The sequence below is a fragment of the Danio rerio genome, chromosome 18, assembly GCF_049306965.1.
Source record: "Danio rerio strain Tuebingen ecotype United States chromosome 18, GRCz12tu, whole genome shotgun sequence".
Taxonomy (NCBI): Eukaryota; Metazoa; Chordata; class Actinopteri; order Cypriniformes; family Danionidae; genus Danio; species Danio rerio.
Genome location: NC_133193.1, coordinates 21,196,735 through 21,209,028, shown reverse-complemented (window position 1 = coordinate 21,209,028; position 12,294 = coordinate 21,196,735). Strand labels below are relative to the sequence as shown.

The 12,294-nt window shown below is 36.1% G+C and overlaps 2 protein-coding genes across 24 annotated transcripts in view; one reads left to right on the top strand and one right to left on the bottom strand.

The window, feature by feature from the left end:
* Positions 1-1,332, bottom strand: part of iqch (IQ motif containing H) — a 62,613-nt gene extending 61,281 nt beyond the window's left edge. For 11 of the 23 annotated variants that reach the window (XR_012393754.1, XR_012393755.1, XM_073929394.1 and 8 more), the window contains exons 1-3: positions 1,202-1,332; positions 928-1,050; positions 432-535 (exon numbers count right to left, since the gene is read on the bottom strand). Coding sequence is in view for 10 of the 23 variants with exons in the window: in XM_073929394.1 (XP_073785495.1) it covers positions 432-535; positions 928-1,050; positions 1,202-1,252 (278 nt within the window). In the remaining 13 variants the exon portion in view is untranslated. The remainder of the gene's footprint in view (positions 1-431; positions 536-927; positions 1,051-1,201) is intronic. The other 12 variants (XR_012393760.1, XR_012393756.1, XR_012393759.1 and 9 more) reach the window with 2 other exon arrangements.
* Positions 1,333-1,527: 195 nt separating this feature from the next.
* Positions 1,528-8,699, top strand: aagab (alpha and gamma adaptin binding protein). The gene is given in 10 exon segments (NM_001002423.1): positions 1,528-1,707; positions 3,527-3,717; positions 3,794-3,896; positions 3,981-4,070; positions 4,163-4,246; positions 5,557-5,636; positions 5,815-5,905; positions 5,992-6,096; positions 7,092-7,141; positions 8,145-8,699. Coding segments are annotated over 10 exon segments (966 nt in total). The 5' UTR covers positions 1,528-1,613; the 3' UTR covers positions 8,223-8,699.
* Positions 8,700-12,294: the final 3,595 nt, after the last annotated feature.

Genomic DNA, 12,294 nt, shown 5'->3' with positions numbered 1-12,294 from the left:
TCCAGCCGCAACCCATCTATGGGTAACATCCACACACACATTCACACACACACACACACACTACGGACAATTTAGCCTACCCAATTCAACTGTACCGCATGTCTTTGGACTGTGGGGGAAACCGGAGCACCCGGAGGAAACCCACGCAAAGGCAGGGAGAACATGCAAACTCCACACAGAAACACCAACTGAGCGAAAGTTCGAACCAGCGACCCAGCGACCTTCTTGCTGTGAGGCAACAGCACTACCTACTGCGCCACTGCCTCGGCCTTAAATTTATACATTTTTAAAAAAAAGTTAAGATAGCGATGAACATGTTTTGGTTCATGGTGCAATATGGGTATCCAATAAAACTGCTGATGAGCATAATCGCTGATACTGTAAAGAGAATTTCTGTATTTGCCTCAGTAGGGGAATTTTTGTTTAAATACCACGTAACAAGTTTCGGATGAGCAGTCTTCTTTTCAGGCTCTTCAATAGAAGGTAGAGTCAAAACCTGGTTATTGATGGTTTTCAGATAATCCTCTGCGTGTCTCTATGAACAAAAAAATTTAGAAAAACAAAATTACAAGCCATTTACAAACCAATTTTTTTTCAAGCTCCACACGTTTCATGTATGTGTATATTCCATTGCACAAATTCTAAAATAAACTGTTAAATTAAATGTAAATGATCTAATAATTTTACAAATTAAAATAAATTATTCATTCATTTTCTTTTCTTCCCTATATTGATCTGGGGTCACCACAGTGGAATGAACCGCCAACTTATCCAGCATATGTTTTACGCAGCAGATACCCTTCCAGCTGCAACCCATCTCTGGGAAACATAATAAATTATTGTTAAACTATTTTAAATACCTAAACAAACAAACAGCTATAAAATAACTATTACGGTAAATTTATCATAAAGTAATAATTTATATACCCTTATTCCATTTTCTGTCCTGATGATGGCTGCATCCAGAGCTTGAATATCCAAAATTTCTCCATTTTCTTGCACAGTAAATTGAACAATATTCTTTTTTAGCTGTCTTAAATCATCCTGGACCTAAAACACACGAACATTCAGAAAAAACATAGTCCTACACACCGCCATGAAATGTGACATAAGTTTCAAAGTCTGTAAATTTAACACTTAAACGGCTGTAGTAAAGTCTTCTGTTATATATCTGTTCTTCAGTAACTTCACATTAACTTACCTTTACTAAAATATTCCCAACTTCGTCTTTATTTTTGAGGACGCTGGCCATTTTTTCAAACGAATAATAAATGTTTAAGGGTTTTCAGGTCATTTTAAGCTTCGTTACAAGTTTTCATCAACAAAGGTCTGACCGTAACTATGGCAACATGACGCATGGTATTCTCCGTGAGGAAACACCAAAATCACATTTATTATTATGATTATTATTTCTTAATTAATCATGTAACTTATAAAGGATTTACTTGCGCTTTTCAAAGGTACACTATATTATTTATTTTATATTTTCTAAACGCGCGCAGACGCGGAAGCAAGTTGAGGTTAGAGGTGAAAGGTTTCCTTCAGGAGGTTGACAGCTGTTGCTAACGTGCTACCTTCATTGGGAGCTATTTTGAATTGTTCCAAGGCTTAAAATGGCAGATGATCAAGGAGATGAAGCACCTACCCTACCTTGTATCTTAGTCACAAGTTGTGATTCCAACTTTAAAGAAGAGGAGCTCATTAGACGTGAGTAAATAAGGAAAATGTAGCCCATACTCGTTAGCCTTGCCGCTATGCTAATGTTAGCTGTCAACAATAAGAATTTTTCCTGATATCACTTGATTACAGATCAAAACGCGTGCATCGCGTAAACGTTTTCGTTATTAATCGCATATAATACTTGATGTATTATTACATTGTGTTACGGTATTTTAAAAGTAAAAAAAATTTGATAAATCCAGCTATCAATCTAGAAATGTACACTATTCTGTACATTTCACGTAAATCATACTGATTAATGTAAAGTTGGCTTTATATTAGCACATTCTGACTTTGTCCTTAATAATATAATTTCAGAAAAGTGTTATTTACAAATTTTACATAGAGAAATCATATTAGCAGCCAATGACCATCAAAGTACAGCATTGTTCACAATCAACTAAATAGTGCTAATGTTGTTTTGGAGTCATACTTACTTGTGATTTTAGACCGAATATTTATAGTACAATAATAAACACTATAGGGACCATATCACAAGCTGTTACTGAACGAATGTGCCAATGTAAAATCAACTTTACTTCAATATCATACTGAGTTTTATTGAAGTCAGATTGTCTTTTCTACCGGTTTGTCTTGTAAATGTATTTTTTAATATATATAATACCCAGTTTTCTGATCGCAGAATACTGATAAAGCATTATCAAAGTTAACAAAATTCACTAATTTTTCAAAGGTATTATTGGTGCTTGTTATATTCTTCAACAATGTTGTAATTTACGTTTAAGTATTTTGCATTTATTTGCACGAGCTACAGTAGGTTCAAATAAAGTACCCTAAATTTCCAGACTTTTGTACCAGTACCAATATTTTTTTTTCCCAATATAAGTAGGAAAACATGTATTTTTGATGAACCTAGTGTCATTTTCTGCGAATAAATATTCAATTAGATTTCAATAGTAAAATTTTAGGCCTTAAAAACTCTTAGATTCACTGAAATATTGAGGTCTTAAATTATTTTAAACAGGTCTTAATTTTCCTATGTCTACGTAAAGCTACCCAATCTGGCCAACACCCAATCACCTATAATCCATCTCAAAACTTATTTTTTTATACATTTAAGTTTTTTATTGCAAAGAGATACAATTTACAACAGCTGTTAAACATTTTACAGCAAATTCTCCAAAATAAATTCCCAATTCAGGGAAAAAAACTAAAGCAACACATCTCCACATGATCTTCCATAATGCAAAAAGTATTTACCGAACCGGGCAATTAGAAAAGAAAATCCTTTGTGTTTAGCCCTGTGTAAGTCTAAAATTTTTATTCATAATGTTCTTAAAAGGGTCTTAAAATTCTTCAATTAGAGGAAACCTGCAGAAACCCTGTAAAAAAATAATAATAAAGTAAAAAAAAATAAAATAAATATATATATATATATATATATATATATGTTTTATTCAGCAGTCACTGAAATACTCATGGGAAAAACCTTGGTGTGTTTCGGGGGGGGGTTATTACAAGACTTTTGAACTTTTATGACTTAAACGATAGTGTTACATATGTACTATAAATGGCGTTACCATAGTTCTTTGCATACAGTATATATCTATCTGTTTTTATGTATTCATCCTTATACACAATTATTGGCTTACGTTTTACCACGTAAAGGATATAAAAGTAGTGACTCCTTGTGTCCAGTGATTCGTTGTGTCCAGCAGGCGGCAGTGTTGGACTTCAGTTAATTTACTCATTCTGCCCAAATATATATATAGATAATATAGTTTTTACTGCCAGTATTATCAAATACACACTTGGCTTTTAACAGTTTTGTCTGTGTTAATTACAGAGATTTTGAGCTCAGAATCACCACCGCAGCCTAACAGAATAGAAGAAAGAGTTTCCTGGTATCCATGGACGATCAACAACAAATACTACACCGCAAACGTCAGCCTATGTGTCGTATCAAGTACATTCGACATGAATGCTGAGGTGGCCCGGTCTATGCAAGCGTTCATCATTTATTTTGACAGCAAAACTGTGAGTGATTGCCATGTTAATCAGTTTGCGATTTAACTATTTGTGTCCTTCAATTCACCTTTTATTTGTCTTTCAGAAAGACAGCCTTAACAATGTCAACTCCTGGTTATCAGTAGTGGAGGAACTGGCTCCAGAAGTGCTGATCCTAGTGTGTGACCATGTGTGCGACAGCGATGAGGGTGTGTGTGTGGTAGCTTTTCACTCATTTATCTGCAATGTATGCATTTTCTTGTGCTAATTTTGATGTAAATATACCATTGCAGGTGTTAGCAGACAAGATGCCCAGCAATGGTGTTTGGCCCATGCGTTTGAATTAGTAGAACTTAACCCACAAGATCTACCCGATGAAGATGGTAAATAAAAAAGACAGTTTAAGCAAGATGACTTGACTATGTGCATACATGATTGAATTTAGTCTTTTTTGTTACTTTTATGTACCTCACAGATGACTTTCCAGAGTCCACTGGGGTAAAAAGAATCATCCAGGCCCTCAATGCCAACGTGTGGTCCAGCGTTGAGATGAAAGATGGTGAGGCTGTATTATTATCCTACTTTGAAATGTACACTCAGTGGCCACTTTATTAGGTACACCTAATGCTAGTACCTGTTTGGATCTGCTTTTTCTTTTGATAATTCCTTAATTCTTTGCGCAATTATTTTAACAAGGCACTGAAAACATTCCTCAGACATTCTTGTCCATATTGGTATGATAACATCACATACAGTAGTTGAGAATTTCCCAAAGCTGCTCTGAGATATTGTGACCATGGAGTTTTTTTCTTGTGTATAGTGATATCGTTGTCATGTTCAAAAAATCAGTTTGAGAGGATTTGAGCTTTGAGACATTGCATGTTGTCTATCACGAGATGTGGTCATTAAAGTATCAACATAGTCAGCAACACTTCTCTAAGAGGCTGTGGTGGACAAACAATACTCAGTTGGTACAAAAGAGCCCAATGTGTGCTGCGAAAATATCCACACTGGATGGGTCTTTCTTGCTTGTTTTTACCCAAAGCTGTATAGTTTCAAGACTCTGGATCTGGATCAGACAAACCTTGTCTTCTGTTGTCCAGTTTTGATGAGCCCATGTGAATTGTTGCATCAACTTCGTGATCCTAGCTGACATGAGGTGTTTTGCTTATGTAGCTCATCTGCTTCAAGGTCTGGTTTAGGATGTTTTCATTGATGTTTTTGGCAGGCCTTAGTTGTAAACAGTGGTTATTTCAGTTACTGTTCAGGATGTCCACAGGGTCCTAAATGTATTAAAAGTTGATAAATCAATTTAGAGGTCTTTTAGGCACTTAAAAAGTCATTTAAAAGTTTTAAATGCTATTTTACAAGGTATTAAATCTTATATCATTATGCTAAAGTGCTGTGTAGTTTATGAAATCGATAAAATCCTGCAAGATTTGAGGTCATGGTGCTTTGTTTACTGCATTAACCAAGGAAACACCGTTATTCCTGCTGTTTTAGGCACCACCTGCTGGATTAGCATTTTTATTTAATATCTATGAATAAAGTTTTAGTTTAGGATTAGATTCTTACAATCCATATTTACTAAAAATACTGTAAGTTAAAATATCAGCAATGTTACCGGTCGAAACCTAAAGTGGCAATAAGTATGAAAAGATGAAAAGTAGATAAAGGTAATGAATTTCACTCTCTTAAGCACTCTCTCATAAGCACTACCATAAAAATAAGAAGAGAAATTTTGATTTCATACTGACTTTAATCACCATTCCTCTCCATTCTGATGTTAGTAGTCTACTGTAGTTGCTGCCATGTGATTGACCGATTAGATATTGGCATATATAATTAAATATGATTTATTCCCCTCAGAACACAGTCAGGGTTTCGGGCTAATGAGCAGTCTGGTGGCTTCCCGTCACAACAACCCACGGCCCAGTCAAGAAACACTGGTTAGTCTTTTCTAATTGTGCTTCTCTTTTAAAGTGCTCCTAATAGTGCATGATCAATAAGTCTATTTACTGTGCACTTTGATCTTTCACATTCACAAACTAAAAATGTGCAATTGAACATTACTTTGTCTATTTAGTTCATCTCATTGTAAGTGATCCATTTTTTTTCTGTTATTAGTCCTCTCATTCCCCATCCAACAGTACAGATGAAGGCACTGAGAGCCAGAGGGCAGAGAATAACCAGAGTAATACAGTAGATACAGCAGTCGGTAAGTGCTTTGGTTAAGGGCAATACATTATGAATACTTATTTGGAAGGCATTTCTGTTCAATGTGTAATGAAATATCTGTCACAGATCCCATGATTGACATAGACATTCAGGAGCTGGCTAATCTTACAGCTGGAGACCCAGATGTGGAGAATTTTGAACGACTCTTTACAAAGTTGAAAGAAATGAAAGGTATAAAGACTCATTATCTAAACACTACTGTTCATTTGTTTGGATTCAGTAAGATTTGTATGTCTTTGAAATTAATTTCTTCAGTTTTTATTTAACCACATTAAAAATACAATATTATTACAATGCTACTTTACTAACGCCATTTGAGCTAGTATTTGAATGGTTTTCTAGCGTAATGCCTAAAGTGATGACAAAACAGGTGGGTTTTGTTCACATTTTAAGAATATAAGGCTTAACGGCATGAAATGCCATCAATCTACAGAGAATTCCCAGTATTTCTCTGTTGGAACTGGGTTTTTACAATAATTAACCCCGAAAAAGCCAGAGCAAAGCAAACACTAGCAGTTTTCTGTGGTATAAATACAGCACTACAGAACACAAAGAGAGAGATTGGCTTCGACTGTTACTTACCTGATTTATAATGATTTGTTCTGCTGTAGTTTTAAATTTACCTTGAGAAAATGCTGTTCTTCTCCCCAAAGGACTTATAATGCGGTCTCTGTCGCCATCTTGTGGCAGAACGTCACCACTTTGGTCTGCTCAGACAGGCTGATGCACTGAAACCGATGCTCCGAAATGATAAATATTTAAAATCAGGCATTATCCTTATAAATAAACTGCATAGTTGCAGTCTGAACAACTAAATTCTCGACTAAAACAGCCTTAAAAATTCATTATGTTGTCAAACAGCAGCAATATTTGTCAAACTGTGTCCTCTGCTTTTTGCTGTATGTGGGTGGAGTAATACAAAAGGGTGAAGGGTTAAGAGGCTGGACTAGTGCTGTTATTTGCAGAATATCACACGACTAACAGCCAATCAGATTTAAGAACCAGACAGAACTGTTGTATATACATATATATAATATATACCTCAATATATATTACCTTAGGGTACAAAAATCAAGTTTCTAGAAAACAAACATAATATATAAGTTAAATCAACTGAAGGTGTTTTTATCAATGTTTTGTTTTTACTATTATTTTTTCTTTTTAAGATAAGGCCTCTTCATTGCCACATGAACAGAGGAAAGTACATGCAGAAAAGGTAATATTATCCTATTAACAGTAATATATTTTTCTATTCTCCACAGTACATGATATGTTTGCATGACAGCAATGTATTAAAAACACTTAACCAATGCATTTGACTAGTTTTGTGGACCACCACCAACACTATAAGCCAGTAGTTGGTGTTATCACTAAGTGAAGAAATACTGCACATCTGCTATTGTTATTTTTGGTTGTCTCGTACAGTACTTGCATATGCCTACTGTATAGACCAGAGATGCCCAAAGTAGGGCCTGCGGGCCAAAGTTGTCCCATGGTAACCTTTGATTTGGCCCGCCATCTCATCTGAAAAGATAGGGAGAATGATGGGGAGGTGGTTGGGGCGAATGCCTTTAATAGAGATCGTCATTTCTAATTTAACGTAACCTTTTGTTTCTTCGTTTTATTGCTAAGCTACAAACTTAAATTAAATTAGTCAATTAAATGTTGTAAATGAATCAGACTTTTAAAATGTAAGATATCTGCGAGCAAATCAAGGTAAAGGCAGGAGCAGCTCGACTAGTGTCTTCCACATTGAACTCCATTCTGTTATAAATGGGATTGTTTATGTTTTTACTGTTATAAGGTCATTATTAAATGATACAAATTATACTGGATTAGTTAACATGATTTAAAGCTAGGTTTTCTAGTTATTTTGAAATATTACCAAATAAATTAGGTAATTACCCAATGGAAAATTTAACATATACGGTTTAGTGTATATATATATTTTGCTCACAACTCTGTCAAGTTTGCTTTTTGGCTCTTAATAGGAAAAAGGTTTGGGCATCTCTGCTATAGACTGTGAATGTAATATGCATCCACATGATCAGGTTTTGGATAGGGGATAGTTAACCAAAAAAATGCACACTCCTAAAGCCCATTTTAAAAGTCTCTTGCCTTGTGAATGAATGGTTAGATCCCATAAAAAGATTCATTTCTCTTTAGTGGTCGAAACAAGCCTCCAATCTTGAACTTACAATTCATTCACCCTTTACCAGGTTGCTAAAGCGTTTTGGATGGCTATTGGTGGAGACCAGGATGAGATTGATGGTTTGTCATCAGGGGAAGAGAGTTAAAGACCAGTGACTTTTAACCAGCCTCCACTGTTGATACTCAGCCCACCTTTTGGACCCTCAATCACCCCAAATCCGCCCAGTCCAGAGCTAAGATCCAGTAATGAGGAACACGCAAGAATATGGACAACAGCAGCATCATACTGCTTTTACTACTGTATTTTCTCAACACCCCAATCAGGCAGTAGAAATCAGTATTGACTTTTGGCTTTCAATATTATAAATTCGGAGCCGCTCGACAGGTTGCAGGGTGCAAGATTGTGGTCTTATCCACTTTCTTGCGGTTTTAGTGTAAGTATGCAGCAACAAACAATACTAGGAGGAAGCCTATGGTTCTGTCAAGAGTTGTTGTAAATCAAATGACAGATGGGCTGACAAATGGATCATTTTTCAACTTTTATTTTCATGATGTGACTCACAATTATGGACTATGTTCGAGCATGTCATTAGCTGTTCATCAATTAAAAAGAATGATCTGTAGAATCAGTTCTGATGTTCTTTTGTTTGGAAATACATCTATCAAATGTTCGGAAACGCATTTGACATGAGGAAAGATTATTTATTTAAAGTCACACTCTTGAAACTGACATCAATTCCATTATGACAGTGAATGCAAGAGTTGTGATGGGGGAAATGAGGGCAAACAAGAACTAAGCACTAGTAGATGAATATGGATGATGTGATACAATATAAAACAGTATGCATTTGTTTCCAAATCATGAGTGCAAACAATGTTTAAATACAAGCAATATATTCGAGAAAGATGGACAGTACTTTGCGCTTTGGCCATGATGGGTTAAAGATAAACTAGAAAAGTAAAGTTCGTAGACAAACTCTATGGTGGCTTGAGAAAGCCTAGTCTGAAAGTTTAAAGTTTCAATAATTAAAGTGGTTTTTAAATTTGAAACAGTTCTAACTACCTATACAGTTAAAGTCAGAATTATTAGCCCCCCTGAATTATTATCCACGTTTATTTTTTTCCCCAATTTCTGTTTAATGTTGAGAAGATTTTTTCAACACATTTTTAAACATAATAGTTTTAATAACTCATTTCTAATAACTGATTTATTTCATCTTTGCCATGATGACAGTAAATGATATTTTACTAGATATTATTCAAGACACTTCTATACAGCTTAAAGTGACATTTCATTTAGGCTTAATTAGGTTAATTAGGTGAACTAGGCAGGTTAGGGTAATTAGGCAAGCTATTTTTTAGTGACGGTTTCTTCTGTAGACTTTTGGGATATAAATAGCTTAAAGGGGCTAATATCTTTGTCCTTAAAATGGTGTTTAAAAATGAAAAACTGCTTTTATTCTAGCCGAAATAAAACAAATAAGACTTTCTCCAGATGAAAAAAATATTATCAGACATACTGTGAAAATTTCCTTGCTCTGTTAAACATCATTTGGGAAATATTTAAAAAAGAAAGAATTCAAAGGTGGCTAAAAACAGACTTCAACTGAATGTTAGCATGTTTCTAGTGTGGATGGGCATGTTTCTTGCTAGGCTGTTGATAGGGGGTTTTGAGTGGTTGCTAAGTGGCTGCTACAGTGTTCTGAGTGGTTGCTAGAGTGTTCTGAGTGGTTGCTTAGGTGTTGCTAGGCAGTTGATATGGTGTTCTGAGTGGTTGCTAGGCGGATTCTAAGACATTGCTAGGGTGTTTTGACTGGTTGTTAAGGCATTGCTAGGTAATTACTAAGTTGTTCTGAGTGGTTGCTAAGCCATTGCTAGGTAGTTACTAAGGTGTTACTAGGGAGTTGCTGGGTGGTTGCAAAGGTGTTCTGAGTGGTTGCTAAGGCGTTGCTAGGGTGTTCTGAGTAGTTGCTAGGCGGTTGCTAAGGCATTGCTAAGTTGTTGCTACGTGCTTGCTAGGGTGAGTGGTTGCTAAGGTGTTGCTAGGTAGTTGCTAAGGTGTTTCTATGTGGTTGCTAAGGTGTTCTAAGTAATTGCTAAGCAGTTGGTTATATAAATTAGCATGGTTCTAATATAAATTAGTATGTTGTTAGCATGGTTCTAGCATAAATTAGCATGTTATTGCCAAAGTTCTAAAATGAATTAACATGTTGCTAACATGCTTCTAGTATAAACTAGGATGTTGTTAGCATGAATTTAGTATGAATTAGCATGTTTGCTTGCATGATTAGTGTGTATGTTAGTATGGTTTGATATGTAGTCAGTATGTTTCTAGTATGGATTAGTGTATTGTTAGCATGAATTGGTATGTTGTTAGTATGTCCAATGTAAAGTCAAGGGCAGTTTTTAATAATAGAAATCCATGTGACACTTGCTAGGGTGCCATAAGTGGTTGCTAGGGTGTGGCTTGTAAGTTGAAAGGTCATCAGTGATTGGCAGATTGGTAGTCTAAGTTAAATGAGCCCAACCTTTATTCTGTATGACAGTCTGGCGCTTATGAGGTCACAAAGTTTGGTCCAATGCTAAGTCAATTGAACTTTTCTGAAATTTCCGGCTCAGTTTTGTTAAAACAGATCAGAAAGTCAGATCAGTTGGATAAGATATAGCAACTTAATTCATTAAAATTTGGAGGTTTGGTGTTAGTTTGGTGGTTGTAGTATGAACTGTCTGGGAGGAGATGCGTTCTTAAAATAGTAAAATGAATAAAAAGAAGACGGAATAAGCAGATGTAGTATAACAGTATGTTGGCTTTCTCCTGCCACCATAATGAACAGCGAGATTAAAAGCAAAAGACGCTGCTTAGGAGAATCAAACACAAGCATCAATTATTCCATAAAAAATCTAACAGATTCTTGGTATCGAGGCAAGAGTCATGAATTGAGTAACTGCAGTTAAATGTCAGTACTGGATTTGATGAGCAAATTAGACACAATAAATCTAGCCATGTAGGCAGTAGGCAGTCATCCTGCGACATATATCTTTACATAAAAATATAAGCTTTCCAAGAGCTGCCAGCAGTACTTGCCCTATAAAAACATTAAACACAATACAGGTATATCTCCCAATTTCACCAATTGGCAGTCGTTAGCTGGAAAGAGACCCCCTTATAAGTGCCGATCAAAGAAGCATATTGATAAAAGTCAATGCTAAAACGGAAACTTTGGTGTCTAAAGGTAACACTTACCATTGCTTGGCGGTTTTTGTTGTGGGAGGAATCGTGTCTTTTCAATAGGTACGCACGCAAACGGAAATTTTGCATGAGGTTGAAGATTTCCCCCACAGATTTCATAACAGCGTGAATTTGGTCAGGTGTTGCCACAGAAGTAACTTCTGTGTGAGCAGTGTTTCGTAGTTATAATTACTTTAGTCTCAGCCTCAGACTCACTAGCATTTGTCAAACATTTGACACATGGAAAGCACTTCATGAGATTCAAAGTTGTCATCTGACTGGATGAATTTTACAGGATTTCCCTTTGACACATCGAATTCTTTAAAGGTCCTCCCGAAAAATTCTTTCACAACTGTAACAAATCCCTGCTGATAATCAATTAAATGGTGGATTTACCAAGGATGTGTGTAATGTATGCCATAGAATCTTCAAAATAGATCTAAGAGTTTTATAATGTTACATTTTCACACCCCTGAATGTAACGCTGAATAATGCCTCATTCACACTAGCAGTGACTTTTTAGCTGCCTGTTGCTCTGGGTGGCAATCTGCTGCAAACGCAGGTCTGTGTAGGCTTATAGCAGGGGTGCCCAAACTCAGTCCTAGAGGGCCAGTGTCCTCCATATTTTAGTTCCGACCCCAATTGAACACACCTGAACCAGCTAATCAAGCTCTTTCTATGTAAAAACTTCCAGGCAGGTGTGTTGCTGGAAGTTGGAGCTAAGCTATGCAGGACACCGGCCCTCCAGGACCGAGTTTGGAAACCCGTTACAACCAGCTTCTAAGCGAGCTGAGAAATGATCATATGAGGTCTACTGGTGCTCCTATTGGCTGTCGCTCAAGAAATTCGATCTTCATTTGCATAAATTTGTACGATTTTCAAGTTTGTTGCGTCACTCGACACGCCCACTTGATCGCCAACAGGTAAAGTACTAGATTGGATTTGCGGCCTACCAAAAATGCAATATGCACATTAATATAGCAGCATTT